This window comes from Ricinus communis, chromosome 8 (assembly GCF_019578655.1).
Source record: "Ricinus communis isolate WT05 ecotype wild-type chromosome 8, ASM1957865v1, whole genome shotgun sequence".
NCBI classification, from domain to species: domain Eukaryota; kingdom Viridiplantae; phylum Streptophyta; class Magnoliopsida; order Malpighiales; family Euphorbiaceae; genus Ricinus; species Ricinus communis.
This window is the reverse complement of record NC_063263.1, coordinates 28,678,803-28,694,700: the sequence shown is the minus strand read 5'-3', so window position 1 is coordinate 28,694,700 and position 15,898 is coordinate 28,678,803. Positions and strand designations below refer to the sequence as shown.

The 15,898-nt window shown below is 33.0% G+C and overlaps 1 protein-coding gene across 1 annotated transcript; it reads left to right on the top strand.

Moving 5' to 3' along the window:
- Nucleotides 1-364: 364 nt before the first annotated feature.
- LOC8286134 (alanine--tRNA ligase) lies at nucleotides 365-14,151 on the top strand. Its single transcript, XM_015726582.3, has 23 exons — nucleotides 365-764; nucleotides 1,206-1,444; nucleotides 1,604-1,744; nucleotides 2,371-2,517; nucleotides 2,676-2,828; nucleotides 4,175-4,304; nucleotides 4,422-4,518; nucleotides 4,709-4,829; nucleotides 5,586-5,645; nucleotides 8,965-9,015; nucleotides 9,096-9,191; nucleotides 9,358-9,459; nucleotides 10,968-11,090; nucleotides 11,315-11,458; nucleotides 11,561-11,632; nucleotides 11,743-11,818; nucleotides 11,953-12,095; nucleotides 12,177-12,285; nucleotides 12,378-12,565; nucleotides 12,945-13,034; nucleotides 13,115-13,297; nucleotides 13,412-13,591; nucleotides 13,888-14,151. Exons 1-23 carry the CDS (start codon nucleotides 407-409, stop codon nucleotides 13,957-13,959), a joined length of 3,075 nt encoding a protein of 1,024 aa, XP_015582068.2. The 5' UTR covers nucleotides 365-406; the 3' UTR covers nucleotides 13,960-14,151.
- Nucleotides 14,152-15,898: the final 1,747 nt, after the last annotated feature.

The following is a 15,898-nucleotide window of genomic DNA, read 5'->3' as shown; positions in this document are numbered from 1 at the left end:
ACTCAAGAGATAATAATACTATTAAACTAACTAACGGTCTAGCAATTTATCTTTTAAAATTTTGTGATATTTTCAAAACTAACTAATTCTTTATATTATGTTAACATATTATTTTAATAAAATAATAATATTATATACTAAATATTTTAAGATTCTAATGTATTATTGAAAAATAGAAATCGTTAATTTACCAGAAAAGGTGTACTTTGACAGTTAAGTTTAAAATTTACATATTTTTATTAGTTATTTTATCAATACACATTTTACCAAAGAAAAGGAAAAGGAAAGGAAAAAAAAAAAAAAAGTGGCGAATAGGGCGAGGCGATCCGAAATATAGAATAAAAATGAAAATGGAAAAAGAAATTATAAAGAAGAGGGTAAGACAGCTATTAGCGTTTAAAAATGAATGAAGAGAATAACATCGACAGCAGCAGCAGCAGCATCTTCATCTCTGTCTGTCACTCTCCACAGAACTGCTCTTCATTCTCCTCATCTCTTGGCGGCGATTGTTGTTGCTGCTGCTAGGGTTTCTCTCCTTCATCCTTCAAGAGCTACTCTTTTCGCTTCCTTCTCTTCTTCTTCTTCTTCGCCTTTGTTATCGCACATCGCAGCCATGCCAGGGGTTGATCCACAGGAGATGGAGTGGCCTGCGAAGAAAGTGAGAGACACTTTCATCAGCTTCTTTGAAGACAAAAAACATGTTCACTGGAAATCTAGTCCTGTTGTTCCTGTCAACGACCCTACTCTTCTCTTCGCTAATGCTGGTATATCTTTTGATTTTCCTCTTCTTTTCCAAAAAGAAAATTTCTGTTTGCTTTTTATTACATAAAATCCTAATTGTCATTTTTCTTAAAATTTGTTTTGCTTTTACTAAGCAGAATCCTTATTCCTATCTGATTTATGTTTCTTTTTAGTCACTGTTGATTTTATATATATATATTTTTTGTGTATTAGAAAGAAGAAGTCTTGTTTGAAATAAACCATTTGCAAGAATCGAATTCAAGACATGTCACTTTTTGATATGATTCCATTTCTTCAAAATTGAATTATAGCAACTATGAGCTTTCCACACATGAAAGTTGACTAAATACGGTTCAATTGAATTGAATTCTTTCATCTTTTTTGAAGTCTGTCTAAACGCACTCGAGTATTGAATAGTGTGATACATATTTATTTTGTTGCTCTTGCTTTTCTGTTTTCCATAGGTATGAACCAGTTCAAGCCTATTTTTCTTGGGACTGCTGATCCCAATACCGCCTTGAGTAAGCTAAGTCGTGCATGCAACACCCAGAAGTGCATTCGTGCAGGTGGGAAACATAATGATCTTGATGATGTGGGGAAGGACACCTACCACCATACCTTCTTTGAGATGTTGGGAAATTGGTCATTTGGAGATTATTTCAAGAGAGAAGCGATTGGATGGGCCTGGGAGCTTCTAACTAAGGTTTATTAGCGTTATATTTCTTTATTCATTGGCTTTTGGCATTTTCTGCTTGTTATTATTTGATGTTATAAAATTGATCGCAGTTTGTCTCTGAAATATGTGCAAGTGGCTGCAATTTTTTTTGATTGATTTTCATGAGGTTAATTTATGGACTTGCAGATCTATAAATTGCCTGCTGATCGAATTTATGCAACCTATTTTGGTGGTGATGAAAAAGCTGGTCTTGCTCCTGATGCTGAAGCAAGAGATTTCTGGCTCCAATTTTTGCCACCTGAGCGGGTGCTGCCATTTGGTTGTAAAGTATGGATTTCTTGATTCTTTCCTATATCTCTGCCTTGACAATAGTACTACCATTGCAATATTGTGTATTTTGTTGAATGAAAATATGCTCTGGACTTTGAATATCTAACTTGAAAGATGTTGTCTTGAAATAGAAATGGGCAAGGAATGGACATATAATAATATTAGATAGAACTAGTATTTTAATTTTTTGATGGATTTGTTTTGCCGTTATTCATATTTTTGTCTTGTTTTTGTTCTCTTTTGCATACACTTAGTATATGATTAATGGTGACTCTTAGGAGGCACTTCTCCATGTTAATGTGCTCTTCTTTAAATCTTAATTTAGAAAGAGACAAGTTAAAATCTTTATGAACTAGTGAAAGGATATAAAAGATTTGATGGTTTTGTTGGTACGGTACCAGTGATGAAGCAATTCATAGAGAATCGTTTCCAATGCATTTCTTTTTGTATACGTGCTTGACCTTTTTATTGTTTGAATTTCTTCTTTGGTTTGTTTTTAAAGCAAAGCTTTTTTCCCAATTTATGCTTGAACTGCAAATTTGACTTTTTCTATTATGCTTCTGATGTTTACTTTTTAAATATTTTACAATTTTGTTTGTTGATTCTTCTTGGCCTCTGAATAGGATAATTTTTGGGAGATGGGTGATACTGGTCCATGTGGCCCTTGCACTGAAATACATTATGATAGAGTTGGTAATCGTGATGCATCTCAACTAGTCAATAATGATGATCCTACATGCATCGAGATATGGAATCTTGTTTTTATTCAGGTATAATGTGTCATGGCTCTGCTTATTAATTAATAAATACTGCAGCATGAGTTATTCTTGAAATCAACCTCAAGAAACTCGAATGCATTAGGATGTGGAGTCTTGTGGTTTAATGTAATTGATTTTCTTCTTCTTCTGATGTTTCTATGGTCCTTCAGTTCAATAGGGAAAGTGATGGCTCCTTGAAACCTCTGCCTGCTAAGCATGTTGATACTGGAATGGGTTTTGAGAGATTGACTTCTGTACTTCAGAATAAGATGAGCAATTATGATACTGATGTGTTCTTACCCATCTTTGATGCCATCCAGCAGGTAAAATTACTATTTTTATTTGGCCTTCTTCTCCATGTCAATGTTTAGTTGGGGGGAATTGGGGCATATTTTTAGATTTCAAAGGTGACTTTTCTATAGGTTCTTTGGCCAATGACATGGGCTGAGCTTGAAGGATCTGACTCGGCTGGTCAGTTCTCAGTGTGCCCAAGCTCGATTTGAACCTAAAGCTGGAGCTTAAGCTTGGCTAGTTCAAGTTCCATTAAGTTGGAGTTTGTCTCAGGAAAGCTTGATCATCTATCTAAAACAAGCTGAAAAAAAATAAATTGTTAACTATAGTGTCCAACTTTTTTGGTTGAGTATACTTCTTTATTTTTTATATTAAAAAAGAAAGACTTCAAGTGCACCCATAGGAAAGTTTCAGAATAAGCTAAAAAGGTCACACCCCTTCCATGGAGATGGGTGCTTCTACTTTTATATGAGGACAGGCCCCATCTTAATTGTTTTACTTTAAAATTGTGAGTTTTCCATTCACTCAGTCATTCTTTTTTTCTTTATGTCAAAGTTGTATATTTAAAAGGTCTTTTGTTTTTTTATTTTGGTTTACCATGTATGCAGGGAACCTATTATACAAAGATAATCTGACATAGTATAATATGAAATGAAACTTCAACCGTAGTATTGTTACAATTTTGAATTTTAGTAGTTTAAAGTTAGTTAGATAAAAATTTTCAGAATTTTTTTCTTTCAAACTTCATAAGACTAAGTGAACAAATTTAAATAGGCTTACAACAAACTTTTCATGATTTTTTTATCTGACATCATTTGTGATTATGTTTGTATGAAAAAACAAGACATCAACAACTTACTCAAGGTATTAGTATGTAGACTCGAAGTGCCCTTGTGGTAGACAATTTACTTTATATCCACTGACTTGACAATGATTGCAGCCATTGAAAATTACTAAATTGTAGGTTGGACTTGATTTCTTCCAAAGTACTTGATTTCTTCCAATCTTAAGAGCTGTTAATGTGTATGGTACTATAGTTAAATTTGATTTTAATATTACTATGCATTGTCATTTAAAACTGAATTTGTTAATGCATTTTCTTACTGTATCAAGACCAGCAAGCCTGTGAGCGTGCTAGCTGACGAGGTTCTGAACAAGCTGTCTCGCAAGCTTAAACAAGCTGAACATTTATAGGATGAAGCTTGAATGTGCCAGGTGGCACTGTAGCTTACAAGTGGCTGAGCCTTTTTCAACCCTATTTGTTGCCATTTTTAGCTGTGCCTTTAGAGTGCTTTTATTTTTTTATTTAATCTGCTTATAAAGAGAGTAGAAATTAATTTGTTACTGATATTTGTATTTTGCTTTTTATTATATCTAGGCAACGGGGGCTCGACCTTATTCTGGAAAAGTTGGATCTGATGATGTAGACAGAGTTGACATGGCCTACAGGGTTGTTGCTGATCACATTAGAACACTCTCATTTGCCATTGCTGATGGTTCTTGTCCAGGTATACTAGTTGAGATTGAAGACCGATAATTGTGTTATTGTTCACTGGATGTTGCAGCTTTGTGCTCTTATGATTTGAATAAATTTGATAATTTGTCATATTTCTGTTGCTATGTAGGCAATGAGGGTCGTGAATATGTTCTCAGGCGGATTCTTCGCCGAGCTGTTCGGTATGGAAGTGAGGTCCTGAAAGCTCAAGAAGGATTTTTCAATGGGTAGGTATAGAAAATAGAATTCCATTTTTGTGATCATATAATTACTGGGAGCTTGCAATTGTGCTTAATATTCTCTTTTATAAAATAAATAAACTGACTTTTTCATGTATTAAAATTAAATTTCATTAATATGTTTCATTTGATCACAATATTCTCATTGTTGATGATTTTGTGGTTTCGGTGAATGCAGACTTGTAAATATTGTTGTCAAAGTGATGGGTGACGTTTTCCCTGAGCTAATACAAAATGAAGTACGCATTAGGGAAATAATCAAAGAAGAGGAAGCAAGTTTTGGCAAGACTTTGCTTAAGGTAAGGATTAATTTAGTACTTTCCATGGGGTTGTCTTTGGTTTTTAATACCCTAATTAATAGTGTCTATAACTTATGTGTGATTCAGTTAAATAATCAGTATGGGTGAAACCTAGTTTTATTTTATTCCTAGGATAATCACAAGGTTCCTTGAGGTTTGGTCTATTACACATTTTGGTAAAAGGCTTTGGTCCCTTAAGTTTCATAATATTTACTTTAGTCCTTTCATAGACCAAATGCTGTGTCTTTTACCAAAAGTCTGTTGTTTTCTTAATCCGTTTTATAGCTTATGAAGGAATAAAGTGCCGATCTGCAGCTAAAGTTTTATTTTGAAACAGGAAGAGCCAGAAATTTTCTTATTTTCGTATCTTCATTTGCCCTGTATTTTTTTTTTGGTAATTCAGTGAAGCAAAAATTGTATATTCCCAGCCTTGAGCAATGCGATCATGGTCTATGGTCTACTGTTTAAATCTATAGATATGAGGTACATGATGTATGTCTGTATCATATATTGCATCTCTGTATCCCCTTTTTTACCCTCGCCATCCCATAAAAAATAACGAGTTAATAAGGAAAAGATGTACCATTTGCTTCTTTGGTTTGGCTTTTTTCTTTTTGGATCATTCCACCTATTTCTATAAAATGGCTGCAATAGTGTCAGTCAGTTTTATTTAAGCCTGCTCTTTATGGAAGTTGTACTACACCTTTGCAACATGAAATACCTATTGGCAGATCGACAAATCCTACTTATTTTCAGGGAATTGAGAAATTTAAGAAGGCTGCTCAGGAGGTTCAGGGGAAGGTGTTGAGTGGACAGGCAAGTAACATTCTCCTTTTCTTTCTTTTATCTATTTTTATAAACTTGTGCAAATTCATCATGCGATAATTCACTTGAGAATGACGGGGAAATTACAACCTATCTTGTTTGTCATCTATTTATCTAAATAAAGGGGGAAGGAAGTAACTCTCTCATTCTCCTTATGAATTGAAATTGGTTACACCCCAAATTGGGGTTTAAGGAATTTCAATTCATAATGAAAAATTATATATTATCTGTGTAGTCCTTGATACTCTTATCAATTTAATAATATTTCAAATAAACCCTTATAAATTTTTTATGTTAATGGTACCCTAATATGTATATACTAGTAAGATTTCCCATGCAATGCTATAGGCATCATTAATGCATTAATTTAATTTGAATTTTATCATATGTATTTTAAAATAAAAAATAAAAATAATGTATAATAATAAATAAACTTAAAGTTAATCTTTTTACTGCATAAAAATAGTTTTGCAATTATTGTTTTAATTTAAATTTGATCTTGCTGTACATATTCAAACAATAAAGAAAGTATATAAAACTACTCTTTATACGTCTGATATGTGTAAGCGTGTATGGACCCACTACTATGTCCAAATCCCACTTGTCTTTATCACTAAGCCTCCCAAAAACGCAAACACTTATCCATCGGCCCTGAAATTCCCCAACCCAAACACGTACACCTACCTCCTTGCTTCATGCTGCCTTTCTCTTATTTGCTTTGAAAATTCCCAACTCAATAGATCAGCCCTTTCTAACCATCCTATTTCTTCTCCTCTACCAATTAAAATCTCTTCACTATTCTTTTGCTTGACCCAGCTCTTGATCTCCTCATGTTGAGATTACTGAAGCCAGGCACCATGATCAAGACTCTTAGTCCGTACTCTGCCACAAAAAAAGCTACTGAAATTATGTCCACGTACAGGCCAATAGCGCGTAAGCCTGAGGGTCCTTCTAACTCCTTCTGTGAGACCTCATTCACGTCTCAGAAGATCAATCAATCTCCTTATCTCAGAAATCAGGCCTATCAGAACTAGAAAGAAAGGTAGAGCTGCCATTTCTCCACCCACCATCAAAAGACCAAGAACACATGTTCTTGTCCTTTGCTCTTCCAGTCATGTAATATCCTCTGCCAAGCATCTGCCTTTGCAGGGTTTTGCTGACGGGCTTTGATGTCTTTTTTAGCGTGGAAGTTTTAGGCGATAGAGACGGACATGCTTTGCTTTGAAACGACGTTGTCTATTACTATAAGGGTTACGGCAATGTATTGTATAAGGGGCTACTTGGGAAGGACGTTTATAGTTTTTGAGAGCACAATGGACTTTTCTCTTACAAGGCAAAATTAATTGGAATACACTGTTCATCTACGATGTTTTCTGCATCCAGCTTTATGGGCTTGAAGGCTAATTTGCCCCCTGAACTCAGAGTCAATAGGCAATTGACCCAAAAATTAACTTCTTGGCCTATTTAGCCTGTAACTTATCCAATCTGGCCAATTAGCCCATACTTTTCACAGAACCAAGTGCGCGTGAGAAACACATGCATTGAGCAAATTAAAAAAATTAGCAAGATATTTTTTGAAATTATATACAATATTATTATAAAGAATTTTATTCTTTTCTTCCTTGGTATATTAGAATTTTTTTTAAAAGAAAATAAAAGTGCACAAGAATGAACTCTATATTTATGTAAAACATGCATCGATTCAAATTTCACCATACTAAGAAAGAAACAAGTTAAAAAGTAAATAATAGTGTTACCCATTGTAATCCAAGAGCCACCCAACTAATTTAGCAGCCAATTGCAGATAAGTAAAGTTGAAGTGTATATCTTTGCATATGAAACTAGCACGTCATGCTTTTAAGAATTTATGGAAATCCTTAACTAACTGTTGGCAGAGTTCTTTATTATGGCAAAAGTCTGAGAAGGATAATTACTTTATTTAAGATTTTGGGTTTTGGATTTGGTGGAAAATGAATGATTTATACTAAAAATCTATGATAAATATTTACTTTATTTAGGACTTTAAATTTGGGTTTGTTAAAAAGAAGGAAAAGGAGAAAATGAAGGAAAAAAAGGAGATCTATACTACTTTATTTAGGATTTGTTTGTTAAAAAAATAAAACGATAAGAAAAGTAGAAGGAAAAAGAAAGGAGAATGAGGGAGAGAGAAGAGTAAAGAAAAGATGAAGAAACAAAACTTGGGGGGAGAGAAAGGGAAATAAGTACATGTACTTAAAGAAATATATTTTAATTTTTTGAGCTTGCCACTTGCTTTCATTGAGTGTTCCAAGATATTGGGGCTAATTGGCCAGAATGGACAAGTTATGGGGGGTAAAATGACAAAAAAGTTAATTTTTGAGCTAATTGCCCATTGACTCCGAGTTTAGGGGGCAGATTGACCTTAAGCCCAGCCTTTTATATATTAATAGATTTTTCTTCATCTAGTATGATACTTACATATCTAATGATATGTTCATTAAGAAAAGAAAATCTTGACATTGGAAAAGAAAATGGACTCGACTCACATTACATAAGGTGTTTGGTTTCTATATACTTGAAAAACACACATCATAAGAAACCTGATTCTTTCACTTCCAACATATAATAGCAACATGGATATTTATTTAAATATTTAGCATGTTTATGCTCTTTATTTCGAAAAATAATAGAATAGACTATCTATATTTATTATCGTATTTTTGATACCAATATTAATCAACCCTTAGATAGCAACATGGATGAAGTGATCTCAAGTTATTATTATTAAATTTATTTTCAAATATTTAGCATGACTTGTAGATTTTATTTTTGTTGAAAATTTACACTGACATTTTCTTTTTCTTTTTATTATTTATTTTGTACTATTTTAATTCCCATCCCTTCCCTTCTATCCAATCCCAATATTTATCAACTCTTAGATAGAAGCATGGATGTAGTGATCTCAAGTTATTATTATTAAAATTATTTTTGAAAAATTTAACATGACTTGTAAATTTTATTTTTGTTGAAAATTTACACTGACATTTTCTTTTTTCTATTTATTATTTATTTAGTACTATTTAATCTTTTTACTATTGTAATTCCCATCCCCTCCTTTCTATCCAAACAAAATAATAATTATCCCCCCATCCCCCCCTCCTCCTCCTCCCTTATTAACTAGTTTTTATTTCCCAAACGAAAAAAGTTGAGATTTTTCCCTTCCCCTTCAGATTATGTTGCCATGTATAGTGTTAATGCATTGGGGAAGTGAAAGAAATGGTAATTGATTTTATTTCTTCTACATCCAACCATGCTCAGCTCTTGTTTGCAGGATGCATTTGTATTATGGGACACATATGGTTTCCCGTTAGATTTGACTCAGGTATGCAGGGTACTTTGTTGATTCTTTATACACTTTCTTCTTTTGTGTTCTATGCATCCTAATGAATAGTTTCCCACCAGTTGATGGCAGAAGAAAGAGGATTATGGGTTGATGTTGAGGGTTTTAACAACGCCATGGACGAGGCAAGGGAACGGTCAAGGAATGCCCAAAATAAGGTATTTATAGCTTATTCTGATATTACTATTAGTCAATATTCAGTAAAGTTGTTTGAATAATGCCTATTGACATACGAGGTAAATGAAAAAGGACACAAAATAGGATACTACATCTGACTTTTCACTTTGAGATGAATCTGACTTTTCTTGCAAACATTCTTGGCAGCAAGCTGGTGGTGATATCATCATGGATGCTGATGCTACATCTGCTTTGCACAAGAAGGGTGTTTCTGTTACAGATGATTCCTATAAATTCATATGGTTCCAGGTGGGTGAGAGAGAGGGAGAGAGCATATGTTACTATTTACTTGCCAAGTCACGTTTTTTGTTACTGTTTTGTTGCATTCAGTTTGCACATTTGTGGAAGTGTTGTGTTGTTTGATTGCTTTTTTTCTAAAGTTGGCACTGTATCTAAATTTTGGGCGGATGGAACTGTGCTACATAAACTGGGTAGCCATTTCTTTATTCTAATATGGACACAAATATCCAACTGTTTCAAAGTCTCCAATTTTAGGATGAATGGATTTTTTTTCTTATGGATAACAGCACAACTATACTGCAGCTCAGTATTTTTTTTTGAGTGGTGTGTGCACGGGTGTGTATGATCTTCCTTGTTTATTTTTTCTTGTTTTAATCTTACCCTTGTAAGGAATTTCAATTAACCCCCGAGGCCTTGGTGGAGAAAGATAATTAATTCCAATCTTTTTATTGTTGCTATTTTGTCACTTTACTAGAACCATGTGTAATTTGAGTAATATATTGAAGTATGCAAGATGGTGCTTTTTCCATTTGAGGGTGTATTGTTAAAAGAGTCCAAGGAATATATCTATCTCCAATTAACTACTAGGGATACCATTTTCAAGTAATTGTATAGATTGGGAATGACTAGTTTTGCTATCTCCTTAATGTTTACTAATAGCATGCCCTTTGAGACGCTAGCTAAGGACAAGTTTGAATAGAACTACTTTCTGTTACGTATAAATGAAAAGAAAAAAAAGTAAATTCATTGAACCTGATCTCCTTATCCTCAAAGTTGAGTTATGGGCTCCTATAAATTCCTGGGGCTGGAGATGTGGCTGGGTTGGAATTTTCCATCTACACTTGGTCACCTATTTATTTCTTTTTCAATGTGTTGTTATGTTTGTCAGCAATGGTATCTTGAGTTGTGAAGTATGTTTGTCATGGATGATAACTGCAGTGAGTTCCTGCTAGTTGAAGAACTTGCAAAGGGGTGTGAGTATGCCTGATGGGCTTTGCAGTGGTCAAATTTATATCCTTTTCATCTGTCAAGCTCTGGTTGTTGCAAGTTTTTAGATCACAAGAATCGTCTGAAAAGATTTAGATCACAAGAAACATCTGAACAAATTTATATGGGCTTATAAAGTCACATAAGTTTGTGCAATTCTTGAACTGCCTCATTTAGTCGTCTCTAGACTAAAGATAACTGCACTCTAGTCGTCTTCAGGCAAATAATCCTCCAATCTTTTCTTACTGTCCTCAATTGATACATGTCCTAGTGAGCACTGATTTGCACAAATGCCAAAAAGTGTCTGTTACTCTGTCCCATGTCTGTTATCCTTTTTGACAACAATCTTAAAAAGCCATGTCTTTAGGCTTCTGAGAATTATTAGGTTCAACTGTTGTTTAGCAATTTCTATTCTTCCTGTTTATAAGGAAATATCATTTCAGTGCTAGTCCTGGCAACCTCACCACTTCCTATACGAGTAAACGTATGTCCTGTATGCTAACTGCTTTTTCTTGACACTTTCTTTTCAGGACCATGAAAGTGTAATAAAAGCTATCTACACTGGTACTGAGTTCTTGGGAAGTACTACCTCTAGCAATGAAGTTGGTATAGTTTTGGAGTCTACAAGCTTTTATGCTGAGCAAGGTGGTCAGGTATTGTGCGATTGGAATTGGTTAGCTTACCTCCAAAAGATGTGTAATTGTGAATATGGGCAAAAATTTGTGCATTCAAGTGCAAGAATTACATGAATTTATAGGCCAATTATATTGTCCTAACTCCTTGTTAAGACAGTGATGTAGTGTGTAGTTATTTCTTCCATCCTCGCCGCCCTGTTTTCCTGGAAAGTGTCTTACAAATATTAGTGTTCTAATTGTAGATTTTTGATACGGGATCACTTGAAGGGACTTTTGGGTCATTTCAAGTCTCCAATGTGCAAATTTTTGGAGGTTTTGTTGTTCATATTGGTTCTCTTACTCGAGCGGCTCCCAGACTTTCTGTGGGGGATAAAGTAATTTGTAAGGTATACCTGGAAACTGATATTCAAGCTCACTTTCTTTATACAACTAATATGATAGTTTCTTTATGTTTATAGCCTTTTTCAACACCCTAATGAATTCTGCAGGTTGATTATGATAGGCGAACGCTCATTGCCCCCAATCATACTTGTACGCATATGTTGAATTTCGCCCTCAGGGTATGCTGGATTGCCATTCATACATAAATGCTCTAATTTATAATGCATGGAAAAGAAGTGTATTTCTAAGGTGTTCTTTTTTCTTTGTTGGCCTTTCAATATGAATTCAGGAAGTACTTGGCAATCATGTCGATCAGAAGGGATCGATTGTTCTTCCTGAAAAACTGAGATTTGATTTTTCTCATGGTAACTTTTATTTAATTTGTTAGTTCATGTATTTTGGGGAGGAGGGGGAGGGGTTGTCTCTTGAGAAAGGTTTGCTCAATATGCCTATTTCTTGTTGTGGGTTTGGTTGAAATATGCCAATGAACTTTATACAGGAAAGCCTGTGGATCCTGCGCTTTTAAGGAAAATCGAGTCAATTGTAAATGAGCAAATCAAAGCTGAATTAGAAGTATCTGCAAAGGAAGCAACCCTTTCTGAAGCGAAGCGTATCAACGGTTTACGAGCTGTTTTCGGAGAAGTAAGACATGGAACTTTTGATTGCTCGGGATTGAGTTTTCTAAATTTATTAAGTTCTTCATTTTGTTCTGTTTTGGTGCAGGTCTATCCTGATCCTGTTAGAGTTGTGGCAATTGGTCGAAAAGTTGAGGACCTCCTAGCTGATCCAGAAAATAAAGAATGGTCATCAATCTCAGCAGAACTCTGTGGAGGTTCTTATTTTCTAACTATTGCTTTGTAGGCCCAGCATGCTTTAAGTTTTCCATTGACAGTTCCTTTTTTCTTCGCAAAACAAAAACTTCAGGGACGCACATTTCAAATACAAAGGAAGCAAAGGCATTTGCTCTTTTATCAGAGGAGGGAATTGCAAAAGGAGTACGAAGGATAACTGCTGTTACAACTGACGGTGCTTTTAAGGCCATGGAACTAGCATCCTTACTTGAGCAGGAAGCTGATGAGATATCCAAGACAGAAGGAAGCTTGCTGGAAAAGGTAAACTTCCTTTCATTTAATCGGTTAGGAGATGTGGCTTTGCTCTTACCATGTTCTCTCTCTCTATCTCCTCCCATTTGATATCTTTGCCAGTGTATGTAAAATTAGTTGGATACTTTTTATTTAGTAGAGTGTTGACTATATTATTTAGTTAAACAATGCTTCCTGAATAAATGATGCGAGTGCTGGTACTATAAGTCATTCTATTTTCAAACCACAGACAATGAAGTAAAGGATCATTAATTACTAGGTTTCTTGAATTTGAAAGAGCTTCCAGTTCATTTGATTAACTGCTTTGGCTTCTCGCTACATCATCTGGGAAGTAGCTTATTATGATGTTTCAATTTTTATTTTTTTCTGTTTTCTTGTCATTGTACAGAAAGTAGCTTCTTTAAAAAGCCGTGTGGACTCGGCACCTATTCCAGCAGCCAAGAAATTTGACATTAGAACTAAGATCTCTGCACTTCAGGTATTTCAGCGATGGTTAATCAAGACATGTTTACCTCTACCCAATTTTGTTTCTGATTCTTAACAAAATCTCTTTATCAGGATGAAGTAAGAAAGGCACAAAAGAAGATTTCTGAAGAAAATATGCAGAAGGCTGTCAAGATAGCAACAGAGATGGCCGAAGTAGCTGCTTCAGAAGGGAAGCAGTTCTGCATATCTCGTGTTGATGTTGGTTTAGATGCAGCTGCAGTCCGTGAGGCAGTTTCCAAAGTCCTACAGAAGAAGGTGGTTAGCTTTTCAGTCTTTTGTTGTGGATTTTAATTTTGGATTCTTTTAAATAGCGCATTTTTTTTGTATCCTTGCAAATGTAGTGCTAATAGTATTTTGGTCGGTGGACAGGGGCTTTCTGCTATGGTTTTTAGTATAGATGAAACTACAAACAAGGTTGTGGTGTGTGCGGGAGTGGCAGAAAAGGGAGACAAGAGCAAACAGCTGGAGGTGTCTGAGTGGTTAACTGCGGCATTGAAACCTTTGAATGGAAGATGTGGGAAAGGAAAGGGCGGTCTTGCCACAGGACAGGTTCGTATAGTATTGATACTGATGGAAAGCTTGGTATTTATGCCTGCAAAAGTTTGAATATGTATACGACGTCACTAACAACTGCGCCACTGCTAGAAAACACTACTGACATATAATTGTCATTCAGAATTCTTTTTCTCATGGATTTTGAACTTAATTTTCCAGGGAATAGGATGTAGTTTGAGAGACAGTGAAAAGATCTTTTCATAACTGGAGATTCACTTCTGTCTTAGCTTCAACTTTCTGCCAATTATCATTTGAGTCATTGGTTGTGATGAAATGATATTTCATTTCAGGGAACAGAAGGAGTACATTTGGACGCGGCCATGAATTTGGCAGCAGAATTTGCACAGATGAAGCTGAGATGACAGACTGGATTCCAAACTTCTAATGCGTTGTTTGATGATGCTAGTTGTCAAGTCTTATTGTCACTGAAATTAATCTCAACACGGATGATTTATGGCTGTTGCTACAAGCAATTAAAAAGGTGATGATTATAGAGTTGTTATGTCATGGACCATTTATTAAATCTATACGAGGATTAGAGAAGTTCTATTTTATTTCTCTTTTTGTTTGGTGTTGCTAAGTTTGCATTATGTTTTGCTTACTAGCTCTTTCTTACGTTATTAAAATTATCATTAAACACGGGATTTAATTCTTTTTTTTTTTAAAAAAAAATCTGTTATATTATTATACTAAGAAGAATTTTAAGTGATTCTTTCATTATAATTTTAAATTTTTTATTATAGTAATTTTATAAAATGATTGACCCTATTTTTTAAATATAAAAAAAAAGTTGGTTTAACACTTCATATTTAAAGAGTTAAATGTTACCATTTAGATAGAATGCATATTTAAAAACATAAACTTTTGGTTACTTAGTCACTTCGAAATTAGAACTTTTAATTTAATCTAAATAAACATCTAAATTTTATTTTTATAATTTGTTAAGTATTTCTAATTTTTGATATTAATATTCGTGTATTTTATTTTTAATAATATTAAATATTTTTAAATAATATATATTAGATATATTGAATGAAGTCACATTATAAAAAAATAAATTAAGATGTTTATTAGATTATATCAAAAATTAAAGTATTAAAGTGATTAATTCGGTAGAGTTAAGGTATTTAAATATGTATTTGAATGTTTTTTAATTTGATTTTAATAAATACATTATAAATTTAATATATTTAATTATTGATATATGTAAGCTCTTTTTATCTTATATTAGCAAATGTTTAAAGGAATGGGAAGAAAAGGCTTAATTATTATTTTTTAATAATTTTATTTAATTATTTTAAAATTTTAGAGTAAATATTTATATTTTTAAAAATATTTTTTAATGATAATTTTTGAAATTCTCCTGTGAGATAAATGATGCAAATCAGTTTTGCTTACTAATATAAAAATTAGTGAATTAATAAAAAATTTATTGCATTGAAATGTAAAATATGTGAAAAAAATACATATATATGAAATTTTTAATGATTATATTATTAAGTCGAAAATAAAATTATTTTTGCTGATTCATAATTAATATTTTTACAGTAAGTACAAAAAATTATTATCAGAAAATATTTATAAAAATAAATTAAAAGAATGAGTATTTATTTTAAAATTTTAAAATAAATTGATAAAACTGTTAAAAAATATAAAATTCAGAATTTAATTTATAATTATGAGGGAAGAAAAATTAACAGTATTAATATTTGAGAAAATAAATTATAATTTAGAGTAAAATATAAAGAATTTATTGACTTTAAATAAAAGTTTATATTTTAAATTTTTTTTTTAAAATAAAGAACATTAAATGTCTAAATTCGTAATAGAAAAGACTCCATTTGTTTTTTTGAAAACTTACCTTAGAAAGTATGATATTATATGTATGTAATTATTTTGAATTTATTGTTTTTGTAGCTTCAATGTTTTCTTGTGGAATTTTTATCACTATTTTATGTGGAAGTTTTATCACCAGTTCATGTGCAATATTTCTCAAATTTGGAGTTTCTAAATTCCCCCCTAATAATAACATGTAGTTTGATAAAATGTGAGTGACAGTAAATAGAAATGGTAATGTTGAATTGGATAACTGAGGGAATATGGAATTTGATTTAAAGATGGAAGAAATTGATAGAATGCATAGCAGGGAGGGGATAGAACAGATGGATCAAAATATTAACCCCAGTGAGAATACATTTTTTTTTAAGAGGAATTTACTATATGTATATATACATATATATTTGTGTGTTATTGTTTCTTGAATTTGTGCTTTTTTCTGTTATTAATATTTAATTTTAATTC

Excerpts from the sequence above, each read along its gene's own strand:
- LOC8286134 (XM_015726582.3), top strand. The coding sequence starts at position 407 with ATGAAGAGAATAACATCGACAGCAGCAGCAGCAGCATCTTCATCTCTG. Across the intron at positions 9,192-9,357 it reads CAAGGAATGCCCAAAATAAG|CAAGCTGGTGGTGATATCAT; the intron begins GTATTTATAGCT and ends CATTCTTGGCAG. Across the intron at positions 12,096-12,176 it reads TACGAGCTGTTTTCGGAGAA|GTCTATCCTGATCCTGTTAG; the intron begins GTAAGACATGGA and ends GTTTTGGTGCAG.